General features: G+C 40.4%; 1 protein-coding gene across 2 annotated transcripts in view; it reads left to right on the plus strand.

Moving 5' to 3' along the window:
* Positions 1–21,690, plus strand: part of STOX2 (storkhead box 2) — a 298,120-nt gene that overhangs the window by 106,202 nt on the left and 170,228 nt on the right. Inside the window, exon 1 of one of the 2 annotated variants that reach the window (XM_082265979.1) lies at positions 14,044–15,562. The exons of the other annotated variant lie outside the window; for it this stretch is intronic. Within the exon in view, the coding sequence (XP_082122105.1) occupies positions 15,400–15,562 (163 nt within the window). The 5' untranslated portion in view covers positions 14,044–15,399. Of the gene's footprint in view, positions 1–14,043; positions 15,563–21,690 lie in introns of those variants that run through there. 2 annotated transcript variants of the gene reach the window in all.

Consider the following 21,690-nt stretch of genomic DNA (forward strand, 5'->3'; position numbering starts at 1 on the left):
TTCAGCACAAGGCTAAAAACCCTATTTTCAGCCGATTAATATTCGATGGCCGAAATTTTGATGCATCACTAATAGGCTTTTATAGAGGCATGCTGTAAATGTATGCAGGAAATTTACCAAAATATGGAAGTCTTGATTTAATACACACACACTGTATTTTTATCATATGGATTTTTAGCTGTGTACTTTCTGCCCTGTGTTCTATACTACAGCACAAGGACTACATCGTACCCTGGGTGCTGGTTAACGTGTGGGCTTTCACTTTAGTGACTTTTAGTGTGCATATCATAACTAACCTTCTTTAAATACCCATCATGGACCATTCTTAGAATAGAGGAACTATCCTTTGCCAAGTATATATTTTAAAGTTTAAGGTGGAAAAAATAATTACCCATAAAACCTATGCCAGCATAAATAATTATTCAGAAATGACATATAAATTTGTACACCTACAAGAACAGGAAATTACTCATTTGTAAGAGTGTTGAATTTCTGAAAATGTCTTAGTCCTTCGCATCCAAGATACCACATACAGTGCTCAAAATAATGAGTACACCCCAACAGATTTGTCAGAAAACATTTCCTTTCCTTTCAGAAGCAACATTTTCTATGGGACACTTCACTACAAAATGCTCCCACAAATGTGGGCCATTGATTGCAACTAAGATTTGTAAATTTGCACTAGGGTTGCCACGTCATCCCTTTAAACCGGGGCATATATTAATTACACAGGTTCTGAGGCTAATATAATGCACATAAGGCACAAAGTTAATATAATTACCACCCTAATCAACCACAGACCATGTTGCAAAAATGAATACACCCCAATGAAAGTCTTAAGAGCAAAGCTAAATTTTAGGCAACAAAATCTTAGATAAGAATTCAACAGGTGAGTCTAAATATTTATTAAACGGGTCTCCAGAAGACAGTTAGGCCCCTTTCACACATAGGGCTCTTTCACACGGAGCGGACCGCATTGCGATCCGCTCCGGCACTTTTTTTTTTTTTTACGGAGCGGATGGCACTTGTGTCATCCGCTCCGTATGTCCGCATATCATCCCATCCGTTTGCGGATGATATACGGACATAATGTATGTCTATGGGCATTGCGGATGTCAGCGGATGACACCGCTGCCATCCGATTTTGCTTCCTTTCCGTTTTTTGAACGGAGGAAAAATAGAGTTCTGTTCCATTCCAAAAAACGGAACAGAACTGAAAGGAAGAAAATCGGATGTCAGCGGATGGTATTCCGCTGACATCCGCAATGCCATTGACTTGCATTATGTCCGTAAATCATCCGCAAAAAAATAGGATGATTTGTGGACATACGGAGCGCCCGTGTGAAAGGGCCCATGCTGTGTCCGTTCAGTTCATCAGTTCAGTCACGTCAAAATGTATCAGATTTTTCATCCGTTTTTTTCATCCATTTTTTTTTTTTTTTACATCCACTACCAATGAAAAAAACGGACCGTTTGTCCGTTTATATCCGCTTTTTGTCCGATCCGTTTTTTTGACGGATGAAAAATAAGGCATTCATCCGTTCCAAAAAACAGACATTGACTGAAGCGGATGAAAACATTGACGGAAGCGGATGAAAACGGATGTTAACGGATGATCATCCGTTGTCATCCGTTTTTACATAGAGATGCATTGATGTCCGTTTTTCATCCGTCAACGGATGGATGAAAAACGGGCCGTATGTGTGAAAGGGGCCTTAATTATAAAAGGGCTTTACGTAACAAAGAAAACCCCTTCTTATTTCTTGCTTTGAGCAATGGCACCACATGGAGAGCAATGTCACAAGGCCTGAAAAAGAAAATAATTACTTTACACAAGAAAGGTGAAGGCTACAAGATCAGCAAAGCTTTACTTATCAGTCAGAATACTATAGCAAAAGTAATACCAAAATTTCACAAAGATGGAACTGCAGCCATCTCACAGAGATGTCCAGGCCATCCACAGGAGTTAACACCTCGACAGTAGTGTCTTCTGGTGAGAAGGGTTGAAGAAAACCGCCATGCAAGTTCACTGCAGTTCGCTAAAGAAGTAGAAAGCCAAACTGGGGTGATTGTTTCCCGTGACACAATATGGCATACACTGCAGAGGAATGGCATGCATGGGTGTCACCCACGAGGGAAGCCTCTCCTAAAGCCCATGCACAAAAATGCCCACCTAGAATTTGCCAGGCCCATCTTGAAAAAGAAGACTACTGGGACTCTTCACTGTGGAGGGATGAGACCAAGATCAATGTTTTTGGAACTGATGGCTTCAATACTGTAGGGCGCTGCAAAGGTGAGGAGTACAAAAAAAATGCATGGTGCTTACAGTGAAACATGGTGGTGGCAGTGGCCTTCCGTGGGGCAGCATGAGTGTATCATGAATTTACAGATGTACTGCTCTATATTGAAAGAGAAGATGCTACCATCACTCCGTGTCCTTGGTCATTGTGCAATTTTCCAACATGACAATGATCCAAAACACACATCTAAGGCCACTGTTGCATTTCTGAAAAGAAGAACAAGGTAAGAGTGATTTAGTGGCCAAGTAAGTCTCCTGATCTGAACCCAATTGAATACCTATTGGGAATTCAAAAGAGACAAGTTGAGCATCACTTTCCATCCTGCATCCAGGCTTTAAAAGCTTTAAAAAAGGTCGATCTTGAAGAATTGAAAAAGATAGAGGTTTCAGAATGTCGCCAACTTGTTCATTCCATACCTAAAAGACTTGGTGCTGTTCTTCCAAATCATGGAGGTCATACAAAATACAAGAGGTAGTAGTTTTTGTTGTGGGATGTATTCATTTTTTCATAAACTAATTTGAGTAAACTGAAGATTTTGTTATCCAAGTTAAATTCTTACCCTAACTTTCATGTAATGAGCTAAACAAATGTTTTATAAAACTCTGTTATGTCAAAATTTTGGAAATTGTTCTTGTGTTCATTGAAATATTGATTGAAATCGTACTTTTCAAAAGGGGGGTACTCATTTTATGCTGAGCACTGTGTGTGAGGTCTACACTGAGAACTGGTCCTTTCTCCTGGAACAAATCCTAATTTCTGCCATTCATGTGGTGTGGTACTCACTCAGCAAGAAATTGCTGAGTGAAGAACTCCATTCCCATCATACCTAGGAACGTAAGCAAATGCAGCAGACTTTGTAATCCAGTATCCTGCTGCTGGTTTTCTTTCTGTTCCTCAGCCCCATCTGTTCCGGAGTTCTTCTTTATTTATTTCATACATTTTTTCATTGCAAGAAGGAACAGTAAGGCAGAACCCCTGAGTAGTATGTAGTACCATGCAGAAGCTTGCATGTGTAATGAACAAATTTGGCTTTCCAGTGAAGATCTATAATTCTAAATTATACATCTAGGTAATATACAAAAGAAAAGATGCCGTGTTAGGTCAAAAATAACCCCAGGTGCAGGACCTATAAGATGACAAGCAAAGTGATTAGACAGTGTTCTTGTCCCAGGACCTTCTCTAGCGTGATGCTCATAGTGTAGATATGCATCATTGGTTCTCTGGTTGAACTTCCTCTAGCACTAAAATAGTAGGACAGATGTCAGTAAGGTGCATGTTAAGGCAGATTCTGGCTGTGGTGGTGAAATTTAATTTTTATGAAATATTGCCTCCTCTACATTCTGCATTCCCTATCATTTCGGTCTCTTTCTGCATTCAAGAACTGGTGACATCATCAGATGAGGTCTGTGTTTCCTGAATAATTGCTGACGCAGAGAACAGCAACAAGAAAATAAATTGCAATGTTGTGCACATTCTGCTAAATGGAGAGAAGACGGACATGATTAATAACATTACTTTATACCCTGTGCTCATGACAACAAATAGAAGAACATTAAAAGAATTTCAGACTGATTAAAAGTCTGGATTTTTTTGTTATAAAGCGAGGCACTCATGAAATTTCCTGATATGACCATTAATATGTTTACTTGTTCATCTTGCAAAAGAATAGCAGCTAATACTAACACTGTACCTGACCCGCACAAAGTTTGTGCCTCTAGGCCTTTCCTCCTCAAAACATAATACTGACTGACTCTCACTGTTACCCACCTTACCCATCCTGTCCAGACTCTTACCCATCCTGTTCATTATGTCTTGCGTTTAGTGGGGAATATTTATTGTCCTTGTTGCAAAATTATTTTAGGTAAGTGTAATATTGTGTTTATGCAAGCATTAGGTAGGCATCTAAATATAGATTCCCATTGCAACAAATGGAATTAAAACATTTTCTATTTGGCACAGAAGATGCATGAAGAGCCTGTAGTTCAGCAGTCCCCAAACGAAGGCCCACAAGCCACATTTGGGGTAATATTCCTCACACTGACACCAGCAATACAGCACTATGCCTCCAACTGACACCAACAACGGGACAACCAATAACGGGACACTATTCCTGCCATTGACACTAATGCTATGACACTATTCCTTACACTGATGCAAATAGTGGAGCACATCTCCAATTGAAATGAACATGGCAAAAATCCTCCCATTGACATGGATGATATGGCACTATTCCCCCCACTATTCCTCCCACTGACTCCATCATTGGGGTACCGTTTCCTCCACTAAGACCAGTGTTATGGCACTATTCCTCCCACTGACTCCAACATTGGGGTACGGTTTCCTCCACTGAGACTAATAATATGGCACTATTCCTCCCACTGACTCCATCATTGGGGTACCGTTTCCTCCACTAAGACCAGTGTTATGGCACTATTCCTCCCACTGACTCCAACATTGGGGTACTGTTTCCTCCACTGAGACTAATAATATGGCACTATTCCTCCCACTGACTCCAACATTGGGGTACTGTTTCCTCCACGGAGTCAGTGGGAGGAATAGTGCCATATCATTGGTCTCAGTGGAGGAAACAGTACCCCAATGTTGGAGTCAGTGGGAGGAATAGTGCCATATTATTAGTCTCAAACATTGGGGTACTGTTTCCTCCAATGAGACCAATGATATGGCACTATTCTTCCACTGATTTCATTGATGGAGCATTATTCCTCCTTTCTCAAACAGGCGCAAAGTAATTTTTTTTTATCCCACTTTTTACCAATTCTGGAGCATTTATTTATTTTATTTTGTTGGGTGGTAACTGGTGACCCTTTTTTTGGGTTAACAGGCGCATTTTTTACTCCCAAAATAAACATTGGAGATACATTCTACATCGCAACTAACATGATTAGTAGCTAAATAGTACCATTTTTATTTATGCAGATCACTACATCAAATCTGAAAGAAGGACATTTGTGGGACTTGTTGAATCAATATTGGTGTTCTTATGACATGACATAGGACATGTCCCTAAAATGTGACCTGGTCCTGATAATGGCTGTCTGTCGCACTGTTTTAAAGTACAGCTTTATTGGGTGGGGTAGGCTTTCATTATATAGTATATAAATAGCAGTAAGAAGGCCTTAGCTTGCAGCTGTTCATTCTCTTTTGCATGGAGGGTAATATAAGTAGACTACGGGTAAAATTATATTTACTGCTACTTAAAGCCAATTTTGTGAAGTTCCTATAGTGATCTCCTTCCCTCCATCTAGTAATATGGGCACCCTGAGCCGCACCAGAAGAATTACAATGATCAGCTTTTATTTATGTAAAATATTTATCCAAAAGGGGGAAAAAAAAATTTGCTGATTAGAGCCCTAGAGTTGGCTATGGCCAACAATTATTTTTGTCATAATGGCACTATGATATGTACTTTAAAACAGTGCGACAGACAGCCATAACTGCCAGCATCAGGACCAGGTCACATTTTAGGGACATGTCCTATGTCATATAATAAGAACACCAATATTGATTCAACAAGTCACCAAGGAGACCATTCATTATTCAGCAGCATTGTGTTGTACTGGTCTTCCTTCAAGCAAGATGCTCCAGGATTCTGTTACAATGCTATAACATAGCTCCCAACTGTCCCTCTTGTTGAGGTACAATCCCTTAACTGGAACTAAATCAATCTGTCCCACAAATGTCCCTCTTTCAGATTTGATGTAGTGATCTGCATAAATAAAAATGGTACTACTTAGCTACTAATAATGTTAGTTGAGATGTAGAATTTATCTTCAATGTTTATTTTTGGAGTAAAAAATGCCCCAGTTAACTCACCCAAAAAAAGGGTCACCAGTTACCACCCAATAAAATAAATAAATGCTCCAGAATTGGTAAAAAGCGGGATAAAAAAAATATTACTTTGCGCCTATTTGAGAAAGGAGGAATAATGCTCTATCACTGAAATCAGTGGAAGAATAGTGCCATATCATTGGTCTCATTGGAGGAAACAGTACCCCAATGTTGGAGTCAGTGGGAGGAAGAGTGCCATAATCCAATGGAATGGGTTTGAAGAAAGTCTGATCAAGTTCATAGAAAGGATCAATAATAACATTTATGGTCTTAAGTTTACAGCCAGTTGGGATAAACACACAGTTAACTTTTTGGATTTGGTTTTGGCAAAGTGGCATGGGTTCATTGACACAAAAATATTCTTTAAGAAGACTGATAGGAATAGTTATAATCTTACTGCTAGTTGCCACCACCCCAAATGGTTGGGGGGGTATACCAAAAGGTCAGTCAATGCACATTAGGGGAAACTGTAAGCGCATAGAGTATTACGTCGAACAGTCTAATATACTAGTGAATGCGTTTAAAGTAAAACGGTTACGACCATAATACTTTGGTGTCGATCCAGAATAAAGTTAAGAATATGGATAGAAAGGAGTTGTTAGCCAATAAGCCCAAAAAAAGTGAACAATGTAGGAGAAATGGCTATTCTTACCAACTTTAATCGCGATTATATGTAATTTGAATGTATTGTTCGCAAACATTGGCGAATCTTGATGAGAGACCAAAACCTTAGTTATGTCTTGTGGAAAAAAAACACAATTTATATATCGTAGGGCTGACAACTTGAGAAATAGTTTAACTCCTAATATACCTGACCCACCGAAGAAAAAAGTGACGTTCTTAGACCAGACGGGATTCTTTTATTGCAGAAGATGTAGGGCTTGTAGGACTGTGAAAAATAAAGCCAAAAAGATAACCTCATTTGAGTCCAGTAATACAGGAAGAACGTACGAGATAAAGAAATTTATCACATGTCAGTATACTCATGTAACATACCTGATTACTTGTCCATGTGGATTACAGTATATTGGTCGGACTACCAGGAAACTAGGGATTTGGATTAATGAAAATGTAAATAATATAATCAAGGGTTTTCCAAAACAGTCTATCCAACCACTTCAGGATTTATCACAATAGGGACCCCAGCCCTATGGTCTTTTGTGGCTTTGTTAGGATTGAGCAACAATCAAGGGGGGGGGCAACATGACCCAGAAGGTTTCCAAAAACAAAACCAAATGGATTTTTGAAATGAATACTATGTATCCTTTGGGTATGAATATAGACATTGACTTAAATTGTTTAGTTTGAAATTATTAATTATTTTGTCATTGTAACGTATTTTCTCAGTGTGAAATGGTCCAATTAGATTTTATTCCTATGGGATGAATAGTGGTGATACGTTATTATATAACTTAACCACTAGAGGGCATTGATACTGCTCTTTCATGTTGAATTGTTAGCCTTCGTTGTATACATATGCAATTATACCACCAATAGAGGTCCCTTTAAAGCGGTTGTATCATCACAACAAAAAAAAAAAAAAAAAAACCTGCAGGGCAAAGGCATAATGAGCTAGTATGCATCACATACTAGCTCATTATGAAATACTTACCTTAAAACAAAGCCCCGACACGGTCGCCCTGACAGCACTGAGGGAGCTGTCATGTTCCCTTGGCGTCTCTTCCAGGTTCGGCGGCTCAGGCGCTGTGAGTGGCTCCCGTGCATGGGCGCGGGAGTTTACTTTCTTGCAAGGAGCCGGACCTTCAGAGCGCATGCGCCGCTGGTGTCAGCGGCTGCATGCAGGGCGAATATCTCCTAAACCGTGTAGGTTTAGGAGATATTAATTTTACCTACAGGTAAGCCTTATTATATATAGGCTTACCTGTAGGTAAAAGTTTAATGGCGGAGTATACTACCGCTTTAACTAGCCTTAACCTAATTTTTTTTTTTTTTTTTTTTTTATACACGATTTTATTCATAACTTTTATTTAATGGTTTTAATTAATATGAGGCAAAAAATTAGTACCATATGTGGTAAGGTTATGTAGCTAGTTTATATGTGATTATGCCCATCGGTCCAGAAGGATGGAATTGGATTGGATCATCGTAAAGCGGTTGTGTATATTAATAGAGTGAAGTGACGTGCATGATCATGTGACCCCTGATGACGTCAGACACATGCAGGGTGGGACAAAGACGTGACACACCACTTACGCTGTTTATCTTAATGCATAGAATGGATTAAGATAAAAAACCTTGTGACTTTACAATCCCTTTAACACTGTTCTGTATTCAGGAGCAGTGCTGCATAGTTGCCACACCATCACAACAAGCTACATAGATGGATTTCTTTGGCTGGATCAACTGGTAGTTTTGAAGCTTTGCAAAACAGGGAGTGCAGATACATTTATAATTGATGTTTCCTCACTTTCTAAGTTGACAATGTTGTCACCCAGAGACAAAGTGAAAGAAAATCTCCCACACAGGCAACAATAAAAAGCTTTGGAAGGTTGTACATTGTATTGCTGTACATTGTAACCCGCTCTATCAAAAAAATCAGCTTCTGCTGGAGATGCAATTTAAATCTCCGTAATATGGTTAAAGATTGGCATGTAATTTTTTTTCAAAGCAAAAATGAAAAGTATTTTGCCAGACAGGTTCCCAAAAGAATGTTACATGATTGAAGTCATATGTGTCATTCATATGATTTAATCACTATACTGAGAAATGTTTTTTTTTTTTTTTTAATCTTTTTTTTAGTGTTTTTTATTTTTAAGTTAATGTCACAATTGCTGAGTAGTCAGCAGTGAAAAGGTTGGGTTTTATGCCTCTTTATGGAACTCTTTGGGGGCAGTTTATCAAGTGGAAAGCCGTATATTGCAAAGAGGCTATAATCTTGAATCGTTTCATGTAACAAATCCCAAGTCCCTGACTTTTTTTCAGCATGTCTGCCGTCTCCAACACCTGTAACATGTCTGCAGTCTCTGACCGTCTCCTCCACTATATCTGCCATCTCTGACAGTCTTCTGTTGTGATACATATACAGCCATGACCAAAAGTTTTGACAAAGACACAAATACTAATTTTCAAAATGTCTGCTGCTTCAGTGTTTTTAGATCTTTTTGTCAGATGTTACTATGGTATAGTGAAGTAATTACAAGCATTTCATAGGTGTAAATGGTTTTATTGATAATTATATTAAGTTTATGCAAAGGGCCAGTATTTAAAGTGTTGACAGTTCTTTTTCAAGACCTCTGCAATTCGCCCTGGCATGTTGTCGGTCAACTTCTGGGCCACATCCTGACTGATGGCAGCCCATTCTTGCAAAATCAATGCTTGGAGTTTGTCAGAATTTGTGGGGTTTTTTTTGTTCACTCGCCTCCTAAGGGTTGACCACAAGTTCTCAATGGGATTAAGATCTGGAGAGTTTCCTGGGCATGGACCCAAAATTTGCCCCAAACAATCGGAAAGGGGATTCATCAGAGAAAATGACTTTACCCCAGTCCTCAACAGTCCAATACCTGTACCTTTTGCAGAATATCAGTCTGTCCCTGATGCTTTTCCTGGAGAGAAATGGCTTCTTTGCTTCCCTTCTTGACACCAGGCCATCCTCCAAAAGTCTTTGCCTCACGATGCATGCAGATACACTCACCCCTGCCTGCTGCCATTCCTGAGCCAGCTCTGCACTGGTGGTGCCCCGATCCCGCAGCTGAATCAACTGCAAGAGACGGTCCTTGCACTTGCTGGACTTTCTTGAGTGCCCTTGAGCCTTTTTTCACAAAGGCAGTGGAAATGTTGTTTTATAGGATTAGGTTAATGTTCATGGCAAAGAGACTTTGCAATTAATTGCAATTCATCTGATCTCTCTTCATAACACTCTGCAGTATATGCAAATTGGCATAATAAAAACTGAGGCAGCAGACTTTGTGAAAAATAATATTTGTGTCATTCTCAAAACTTTTGGCTACACCTGTACAGAATATTATGTGGGGCCTTTTTGGTACTTTCACTGGCCACAGTTGAGGTCCCCCATACCTCCCATAAATTGTAGAAAGTCAAAAGTTAAAGCGGAGTTCCACTCAAAAGTTTTTCACAGGTACCCTTCCCCACTTCCTGGGAGACAGTGCCGCGGAAGTTCAGCCCCTTAATTTTTCCTCCGCCGCTGGGCCAATTACAAAGCGCAGTGCCCTTTGCACAAGCGCAGTAAGGAACCAGCAGTGAAGCCGAAAGGCTTTACTGCCGTGTTCTCTTAGCCTGGATGGCGGCGGCAGCACCCGAGAGCCGATACGTAAATCTGCTTCGGGTGCCGACATCGCGGGCTCCCTGGACAGCTAAGTTCTACAATTTACAGTATTTGTAGCTGCTGCCTTTAATTTTTTTAAGAGAGTTGGAACTCCACTTTAATTTCAGCTTATGTAGGTAATAATAGTTGATAATATAGAACAGTGCCAAGTTACAAGGACCCTGCTCAGCTAGAATGCAGGAATACTGAATAGTTGTTTCAGTTTGGTATCAATTACCTGAAGGTTAAATGAAGGTCTTGCTAGCAATAATTATTCATGGATGACAACCAAGGCATTTAAAGATATATCTATAGGTTTCTTTTTTTTTTTTTTTTTTTTCAAGTGCTCACATGAGCTATGAGCCCATGGGGGATTTGGAATTCCAAAGTCTCTTGACAGTACTCGTTCAGGTTATAGCATTATATTGCTGGTGTACATGAAATGTTTAAAGGGGAGATCTCTTTTTAAAGCTCGTTCACATGGGCGCTAAGCACTTTATAACGCAAACATTCCCCTTTCCTACTTTTTGTCCCAACACTGAGATAGGTGCAGACAGCCCATATTGGAGCATGTACATGCAAGAGCTGTACAGACTCACCGGCACAGCCAATATTCCATGGTATGATGGAATTGGGTTCATGGCCCTGAATGCACAGGCTCTGGGATCCATGCACTCGTCCCTGTATACCTGTCAAACACTGTTGTTTGGGTGATTCCTTACAGCCATTGTGTATTCATTGATTTTATATATGCTGTCTGCCTAAGTAAGCAGATCTTCACATTGTACTCGGCCCAGCACTATTGCGAATGACCCAATCACAAATGAAAAAAAAAAATCATATCTGCTTACAGTTTATAACTCAGGCTGCAAAAGTGACACCTAGTTGGTGTTTTGTTGTTGTGGACAACAGATTTACTATTAGGGAAACTATAGTGGTTTTCTATATGGATACACAATCCTTTGTTTTACAACTAAACAATATTTGCCAAAGAATTCCCGGTGCACTGTGGTTAACTAAATAGGGAGCACACTAGAAGCTACCTGATTTAAGGCTCCGTTTTCTTACTGAGAACACAGACTGAGACACTACATGTGTTTATAAATTTCACCTTGAGCTATTGAGTTCTGATACACAGTATCTCGTGAAAGTGAGTACACTCCTCACATTTTTGTAAATATTTTATTATATCTTTTCATGTGACAACACTGAAGAAATGACACTTTGCTACAATGTAACGTAGTGAGTGTACAGTTTGTATAACAGTGTACATTTGCTGTCCCCTAAAAATAACTCAACACACAGCCATTAATGTCTAAACCGCTGGTAACAAAAGTGAGTACACCCCTAAGTGAAAATGTCCAAATTGTGCCCAAAGTGTAGAGCAACAATTCTTTTTTTCAGATCCTCAGAGAGTTCTTTGCCATAAGGTGCAATGTTGAACTTCCAGTGATCAGTATGAGAGAGTGAGTGCGATAACACCAAATTTAACGCACCTGCTCCACATTCACACATGAAAATGCACGTGATTTTACTGAAATTTAGCCATGATTTTACTACCCTTTTTTGGCCAGTTCACACCACAAAAATGCACTCCGGATCCGTTCTGGATGAGTTTTTGCTTAAAGTTTACACCACACGCAGCTCCAGTGCTGTGTTCCAATACAGTTCTGTTTCTGTACCTGAAACTGACTGCACTGGTGTGAATTAGGGCCATTTGGAATACATGGAAAACGCAGTGCATGCATTTTTCATGCAGAAAAATAAAACCGCACTGGACTGCATCTGGTGTGAACTAGCACTTGCATGCACATGCAGTTCAGTGTGTTTTTTTTTTTTTTCTGTATCAAAAAAACATGGAAAGTAGGTTACATGGTTTCCAATGGCATAGTTCACACTGGTGCGGTCAATTCCAGGGCATTCCAGTTGCAGTAGAACATGCTTCAATTTTCGTGTACTGGAACTTAGTAAAACGCATTAAAAACACACCAGAATGCACTGGTACGCATCAAAAACGCACCAGACCCCAGTACGGTGAAAAACAAAACAAGAAAAAAGCATCTGGAATGCATCTGGAAACGCATCAAAAATATTTTAATGAAAAAAAAACAAAGCCAAAAAAATTAAAAAATGGGCTGACTTGATTGGCTACTCAGTCTTTTTCTGTCGTCCCTTTTTTATGTTTATACGTATCAAAAGAGCACCAGAACGCATCAAACCGTGCATGCAGAAATGCATCTGGAGTGCGTTTTTTTATAGGGTGAACCAGCTCCAACTGTGCTTATTTATTTTTATTTCAGGTACTTGTATAGCGCTGTCAATTTACGCAGCGCTTTACATATACATTACACATTCACATCAGTCCCTGCCCTCAAGGAGCTTACAATCTAAGGTCCCTAACTCACATTCATACATACATACATAGTAGGGCCATTTTTTTTTTATACAGGATCCAATTAACCTACCAGCATGTCTTTGGAGTGTGGGAGGAAACCCACGCAGGCACAGGGAGAACATGCAAACTCCAGGCAGGTAGTGTCATGGTTGGGATTTGAACCAGCGACCCTCTTGCTGCTAGGTGAAATTGCTAACCACTACACCACTGTGCCACCCTATAGTTTGTTTTTCATAGGTCACGTGACTCAAAAACCGCATCAAAAACGTAACACTGGTGCATTATTGATGCGTTCTTGCTGCGTTTTCAATGCATCTCAATGGGGAGGTGCGTTTTTTAACTGACCAAAAATGCAGCAAGCAAAATTTTTAACACCATAGCGGAAGCGCAACAGACCAATGTGAAGACATAGAATTTAAAGGGATACTTTTTTCTTGAGCTTTTCTTGCGCTAAAGGTGCCAATATTGGCTGACAATAAATTCATATTCATTTAAATTCATGATATTAATAAAAAGTCAAATATAATACAATTCTAAAAAAAAAAATATTTTCTTTTAAAAAAAAAAAAAACATAATTTTCAGTTTTGGTTTTCGGCCAAAACGTCATCCTGCATTTTGAGTTTCGGTACTAAAATTTCCATTCGGTGCACCTCTACAAGTTTTGATACCCGTAATAAAAATGTAACGTAGTAAAGTTCTCCCGAATGTTAAAGATTGACCTCTGGAAGAGTAAAAGTAGTTCTAATCATTTTCTCTCACTCAGTAATGTGTGCCCCTGGGTGATTCTCCAGGATCAGAGTCCTCATTAAAAAGTTGACAGGCTGTCACAAAGGTGTGTAAGGCTTGTGCATAGCATTGCGATGAAAGTGCTTGGGGTGCATCCCAGCGTGACACCCATTGACCATTATTTGTCAGGGATATAACAGCTGCTTTGAGCATGGAGAGCCGAGCCATCAGCTCCTGGCTTTCACTGAGCAGGTTGATGGTGAGAAGTGATCAGCTAGAAGGGCACTTTTATGGCGCTTGGCTTGCACTCCTCCAATGGAATTTGCAGCTGTCACTGGATTCTCTCCCTGTCCCGGTATGCTTATCGATCCGAAATAACATCCACGTTCGTTTATTTATTTTCCCCGCTTTTGCCCCCTTCTCCCCTTTCAAAACAAACATTTTCATTCCTCCTTGGAGAGGGCTGGACTATCCTAAAAATACACAGCTTTGTATGTAAATAGACAAGAGCTGATTATAGGCTGGGACTACAGCCAAGGTTTGAGAGAGCCTCGGGGTGTTTTACATTTAAAATGTGATGCCTGACAGGATCAGTGTGTCTGTCTTAACCCTGTCGTGGAATGGCATTGATCTTGCAGCAGGGACGGAGCTGGTAATGGAACCCATGCAGCAGCAGCGTAATGTTGTTGGCTAACCTAGAAGCCCGGCCTTGCAGAAAACAAAGCGTTTGATGGCATGTTGAGAAAATATGAAGCTCCAAGGCTGACTTTGCAAGGTGAAAGGGTTAAAACAGCTTCTTGATTAGCATGAGACTGGGTTGGCTGTCTTGCTTCCTGCCCTTCAATAGCTTTTCACTGCATTCAAAGGCACAGAGCCATTCAACAGAGGACAGAGCAGGCTTTGCAGTGCTCGGAATACCTGAAAGCAAGCTGCTTGGGTCTAATTGTACTGTAAGACCCCCAAAGCTTGCAAGAGCGGGCCTGAAGCAATAAATAATGGAATATGACCAGTGCCAGGAAAAGGCTGCAAGAGGACCAAGCCAAGAGGCGAGACAGTGACCAGCAAGCCTAGGATTCCTGCCTTTTTATATCACTGTGAAAACTGGTGCAGGGTCGTGCCTGGGATATGATGTAATGGGGGGGCTTTTGCACGCCCAATGTGTAAGAAACAGCTGTGTGGTTGTGAAGAATGAATATTGTCCCTTGATTACTGCAATGCCGATTTAGATTGCCTCATTGATTTGCTTCACGGATCCTGATAGGTGAAGAGGAGGAGGAGAGGAGAAAAAAAAAAAAACTACGTTCGTCGTCATCGCCTGCTCATTTTAATTCCACAACCACTAGGATATTGACAGTGGCTTCTTTTTTTTTTTTTTTTCTCGCAAGATCTTAGGTGCAAGGATTCAGGTTGAAACCAAAATCTGTGGGTGTTTTTTCCCAGTATTTGCTTGGTTCTTTTGTGTTGTGCCTCACAGTTGGCTAAGCAGCCCTATGCTGAATCAAGCTATTGTTTGGGATCTCAGAGCTTTCACGCTACAAATCTCTGCTCACTCCCCCTCCCCTTCTTTGGCTGAGAAGCCACATAATGTGCCTTTCCTCCACATGAATCTGGAAGCTATAAGCTGGATTGATTGCAAATGAAGTGTAATGCATTGTGGGACGTGTGTAAAATTGGATCATTCGAGGGAGAAAACGAACGGACCCACAGCTGGCTTCCTAGAAGAGGTAGCAGCAAAATGTTTGCAGCCCATGCTCAAGCTGTGCGCTTAATGTTTTGATGAAAAAAAGGGAACAGCGGTGAGGCCTGTCTCATGAAGCTGGACAATTAGGCTTCAGGTAGCCTCATAATGAAGAAGACTCGGAGTACAACCTTACGCCGGGCCTGGCCTAGTGCTGATTTCTCTGACCGGGCCTCAGACCGCATGAGGTCCCGTAGTGAAAAGGACTATCGCCTGCACAAACATTTCCCACCAGCTTTTATTTCCCAGGCATCACGAGGATATATGTCAGGTTTGTACTATTTCTTTGCTTAATCCTGCATCTTCAAAATGCTGACTGGTAAGAATGCTATTTTCTTTTTTTTAGATTTTTTTTTACATGGGTAGAGATCTGAAATTTAAAAAAATAGCTCTATCTATCTATCTATCTATCTATCTATCTATCTATCTATCTATCTATCTATCTATCTATCTATCTATCTATCTATCTATCTATCTATCTATCTATCTTTGTAATATAGAGCTTTTGGCACAGATTTCTACAATGCACAGGTATGTGTTTACATGATGGTATGAATTGTACATATTTTAGTGCCTATGCCTACATCCACCATTTTGTACATCGCTAACATTTTATGTTAGGCCTTTCAATATGGTGTTATTTGGCAAATAATGTATGCAGCACATCCAGATCTCAAGATAAGCAACTGAAAACCTCAGCGTTCATACACAAACACACAAGCCCCCCCAGATCAGTCTCGTCATTCGAGGGTCGTTTTGATTTCATACATCAGGTATATGCAGCTGGATGTCCAGTGCAAGATGATGTAGAAGGGATGGTGCACATATTTCATACACCTTGTGTGATATCTGACTGTATTCCAGCAAATATCTATGTAGAGGAAGACTGACTCTGCTGCAGGAATGGTGCAGTAATAGTCTTATAGGGAAAAAAAACACACACAAATCAGCAAGTTGAAGGAAAATGATCTCTCTTTCATGTATGGGTTGAGTTTGTTTTTATTGTAGTGTTAAAGCAGGATACTTCAGATAAATACCAGTTTAATATACAAGGGGGGAAACAGACATGCTTAAGCAATGACTAAAATCTATTTAAAGACTGCTGCGTAATCTCAATGCAAAGCAGCCCTGGGCTGCAGAAAGGGATGGGGCTTTTTTTTTTTGCTCCCCACAGCTAGGATGGATGTATTCTAATCAACCTGACCATATCCATCTGAAACCTATGTACCAAGGCCTTGACTCAAACCTTACATCTTTTTTACATATGACTGTACCCTGATTGTGAAGATCATATGTCTATGCATATGATATGCGAATATAGACAAATATGCTTGTCTAGTTTGGTATTGTTTGATAGGAAGGGTACACAGATACCCTTTTAAGTGATTGATTTTTAAATTTGACCAAGTGGTCATTTTTATTTATTTTTAATATAAGCTGTCGTTGCTTTGTAAGCCTGATATGAATCTCACTCATACCCCCTTTAGATCACCTATGTTAATCATTGGTCTGTCCTATAGTATACCTATGCAGTAAGATTGTTGTTGTACTCCTCTAAAATACGATTCATGCTTTAATTTTGTGCATACAGTAGCAGTTGGAACAAAGCAATCCCATTTAATGGTTGAAGATTTAACTTGCACACAGTCATAGAAGGCCTTGCCCATCAGCCTTGGTGGAAATGGGTATTCCAAGGTCTGAGTAAACGACATTTTCCATGTTCACCATGTCTGGCTCATTCATTGTCTCAAATGGGTATAAATAATGTGGGAACATATAAGGCCCACTGTGTAGCCTGCTTCGAGTCGGTCCACCTCTACTGACATCACAGCCTTATGTCATTCGTCTGATACCACAATGGGTTCTGCATCATGTCCAATCCATTTTTATTGATCTTGGTTGCCCAGCTTGCAAAACTATTGTGATCCCTTATTCAGTGTGGAGAACGTGAGCTGGGCCCTGACTGTATCATTTTTTATTTAAGTGATACATTTTACCATCTTGGCCATTTTTAAACTATAATGCTATAATCTGACTTTTTTTTTTTTTTTTCAAATAAATATTGCAACCGATAAGCAACACTTTTTGATATGGTGTTTGTAAGCTTTCTCTTTTTTTTTTTTAAGATCAGGATGAAATATATTTAAATATGGCTGCCGATGTATCAGTGGAGAGTAGCAACTTCAATGACGTCGCTTTCTCTTGACCACTGGAGTGAGTCTGACTCAGCTATATTGGGAAATGGTATATAACTATGGCACTAGTTAAAAGAAGGAAGGTTGACGCTTTCGATCCTGTAAAAGAGACCCCAGGTTTAATCACCATACAGATATAGGCCTACTGTACATAAATCATCATCATCTTCAGAATGGCTCCGTAATATTAAATCATATGACTCTTGCCTGCAGTGTGCAGTTCGTATATGTGTGTGCTCATCCCAATGAATGGTAATGGTTTGCTACAAATGTCTACATCTTCACTTGGTTGTACAGTCCTATGTTGAAGCCATGACAGCATACACAATAAACTGTTGTCTGATGGTGGTATAAGCTTGCTCTGTCCACTTGTGCAAATTGATTGTGATGAGTATAGATGAGCTCATGTGATAATGTGTGTCCTGTGCTGATACTGAAATGAGATGCTGTTTTCTGTCCGTTTTACTGTCAAGCCATGCTGGTATCTGTAATTAGAGAAAGGGAGAGGACTATAGCAGGATAGCTTTACCAGTTGCTCTCTATGGTATTGAAAACTGAAGGATTTTGAGATCTGGTTTTCTTTGGGGTTAACATTCTTCACCTAACAGAACAAGGAAGTCTAGGGCATAGTAATGGAAAGCATGTGTGTCTAGAGTAGATCCTCAGCCACCTAGAGCTTTATATCATCATATTCCTATAGCCCAGCTGTCTCTAGAGATCTTGATCAGTGCTGCCATGTTGGTTTTGTACACCCCCAGTGCAAGTAAAGCCCTCTTTGTGCAGCAATGGCTGGAGGGTAGTGAATAAGCTGGGACAATAGTTAGAGGTTGAAAATTCTAGTAACCTGTATGATAAAATGATTTTCCTCTTCACTATTCACTGTCATTATATTGTATAGTCTAACACAGGGATTCCCAAACTACGGCCCTGCAGCTGTTGCAGAACTACACATCCCATGAGGCATTGTAAAACTCTGACATTCACATATATGACTAGGCATGATGGGAATTGTAGTTCCTGAACAACTGGAGGGCCGTAGTTTGAGAATCCTTGGTCTAAGATATCGAAAAGATCAACCTGTTTAATTTAAGTTATGCAAAATGTGAAAAAAAATGGCCTCCTATAATCTACAGGTTGAAGTACCATGTATCGTTGGTCATGCATACCTTTTTATGTGAAATTACTATTTTATTTTCCCCTACATCCTTGTTTATAAATGTAATGAGCTATACCAGCTATTTAATTTACCAAACCGCATGTGATCATGTTAAAGGTGATTGTGAGCCATGTAGTGCATTCCAGCATTGCCAAGATCTTTCAAGCACTTGTTGTACTAAATGGCCTATATAGAAAGTTTAGCTGTGGCTAAATTGTAACCCAAAAATCTACCTTGTATCTTACATTTCTTCTGAGAGAAGTTGCAGAGAATTTTTCTATTGACTGTGCCTGAAGCCTCCTAACTGCATCTCTGCAGTGTGAGATAACTGCTATTCCGCCTGAAAATTGGCAGCGCTCTTCCTGACATTTGACACTGTCTAGGCTCTTCTGTTCTGTAGCCTCAGAGCTGCATATTTAAAAGCATGTGTTTTTTTTTTTTTAAAGATTCATACTTACCTTGGTGAATGCAGCATCGGTCCGATGCTGCATCTGTGCCCCAGCACCTGTAACACTGAGAACTGAGCGATCAACACTGCTGATCGCTCAATTCTCAAAGCTCCCTGTCAGTCATCAGCTCTCTGCTTTGTACCCCCCCCCCCCATTCCCCACGCTAACTTGAGCGCTGGGCTGTGGAGGGGGCAGGAGCAGCTGGCTCAGGCTCTTAGCGGTTTGTTGAGAGGCTGAGCCGGGTGCCGGTCCAGGCATGTGGGTGGATCCCGACTTCATTGTCACGATCTTGCCTGAACCTGGACCGCCTCTGTGACGTCAGTCCGCTCTCTGCTGAAAACTGTTCACAGGAGTGCAGAACAAACTGCACTGCTGTGATCCACAGGGGAAGTACAGCCAAACGAGCTTTGGCTGTAATTCTCCTTTTTTTAAAGTGTGAAATCATCTAATGTAGGCCATACATGGGTCGAATTCCGAACTAAATTTCTTTTTTCGAAAATCTGAAACTTCATGTGTTCTGTAATCCAATGACGCCACCATTGATTTTGAAGTTTGACCAACCAAGCCTTCAATTGCACCTCTTGTGGCTACAGAAAATAAATTTTATGGCCAGCAGTCTTCTTTTCATTTTCTTTCCAGGTCACAGCTCATACATATTTCTTTTTCGATAGATTTCTTACACGATTCTTCCATCATTAATTAGAAATTTGCTTGTTTTTTAAAAATTTCCAACATGCCCATTCACTCAAATTCGATGGCCACATGAAAATCAGCCATTGCTGGGGCCCACTAATGGTGCGAAACTCGAACGGAAATTCTTAGTTTTGGTTTTCAAAATAAATTTATTTTGGAATTTGACCCATGTATGGCCGGCTTAAGGCACTGCTCTCTCTGATTGCTAGTTGTAAGAGTTTTAAAGGTGAGATTTGGTGATGTCATTGCTGTGCTACTCATTGTTCTTCTAAAGGCTTGCTGTCATTGAAGCAAATGACTGCTTCTGGAACACAGGAACACAAGCAAATGACTATGCAAATCTAGTTCTGCTGCTTTCTCTTAAAATATCACTTCACGATATATCAGGTGGATTTATCAAGAGGAGGCAAAGCCCTGCTCTTTTAGGTGGCTGCCTCCACACAAAGACCTAGCATGTAGTAAGACATGGTACCTTGACACTGATCTAATACTCAGGGAATACTGGGGACTAGTTCTATGCCATCTTCTTGATTTTTGTTGGCCATAGTATAGGCCCTAACATATTGTATGCCTGGGTGGTGGTATCTGATTGCAAACATGGGTGGAAAAGAAAATGTACAATTTCGTCCTCTTTCTAATGAATATGCTGTGATGTATGGCTGTTCAAATAACCATTCTCATCATATAAAAAAATGAAATGCTGCTAAACTGACATAGTGTTAAGGCTGAGCAACTGGTCCTTCAGAACATTTCTGACATTCATGTTCAATGCAGGACCAACAGTCTAAGGTTACATTCACAACGACGATTAGGGCCTGCTGCGAATCTTGGTGGCAAGGTGTGGCAGCTATTTGTGGCTCTCTGCACAGCCAGCAATTACATGTTACGATCGCTGCTGGGCGCACACAAAGTGTGTCCAGCAGCAATCACCGCAGGTAATTGCTGGCGGCGTGGACAGCAGCGGCGACCTGCCGTTCTAGTGAACGGGGCACCTAGCCGCTGAGAGCCTCAGCAGGAGTCTCCGATTACTGCCGCTACCTAATTGCTGGTGTAAGTGTAGTTTAAGAGGGGAGGATGGCGTAGGGCCTACTCAAAACCCAGAGCATTGGAGAGGAGAGCCCTGGTGGAGTGAGAAGGAAGGTAAAGCTAGTATTTAATTCTTGCAGTGTAGGGGCCCTACCGGTTAAACTTTCCCTGTAAAACATTGGTATCTCAAAACTGAATAAAGAGCGATATGGCAAGAAATCTGAAGGTAAAAACTAGGATCAACATTTCGACTTCAGAAAACATGACTGGGAGAAGTGAGTGGGTCATTGGATAATGATTTAAAGCCGCATTCTAACGAAAGTTGTTACTTCAACTTTTAGTAGATGCATTGAATTGCCCACCAACCTCTTTTACCTCCAGTGATGTTTAGTAGAAAGACCTTAATGCAGTAATTCTGTTTTTTGTGTACCTTTTCTGCACTTCCCTCAGTATAAATAAAGGATCAGGCAGGAAGAATGAGACCCCAAATGGTCAAATGAGGTGTTCAGACATGGGAAGTCCTAACTCCTAGAGTACCTAAGAGGTCAAATAATTTGGCAGGTAAGGCGGCACACTTGCTTTAATGTTGTTTTTTTTTTTGTTGTTTTTTTTTTAAAAGAAAATGTGTAAATCAACTTTTTTTAATATTTTGGATTGTTTGCAGAAGAAAATGGGACATGAAAATTTTTTTAAAAATGAGAAATGTGCCGCAATGAGGTACCAAAGCCAGCTGTGTTGGGAACCAGTGAGCTGTGACATCCCCTGATCATGTGACTGTGCTCGGGGCTGGCAATTGACTGCTTGGTTCGGCAGGTCACCTGCTCCCCCATACCAGAGAATGCCAGGTATTCTCACTGGCTGCAGGGAAGCAAAGAGCTGC

The sequence above is a fragment of the Pelophylax lessonae genome (assembly GCF_965119305.1).
Source record: "Pelophylax lessonae genome assembly, chromosome: 1".
NCBI lineage: Eukaryota > Metazoa > Chordata > Amphibia > Anura > Ranidae > Pelophylax > Pelophylax lessonae.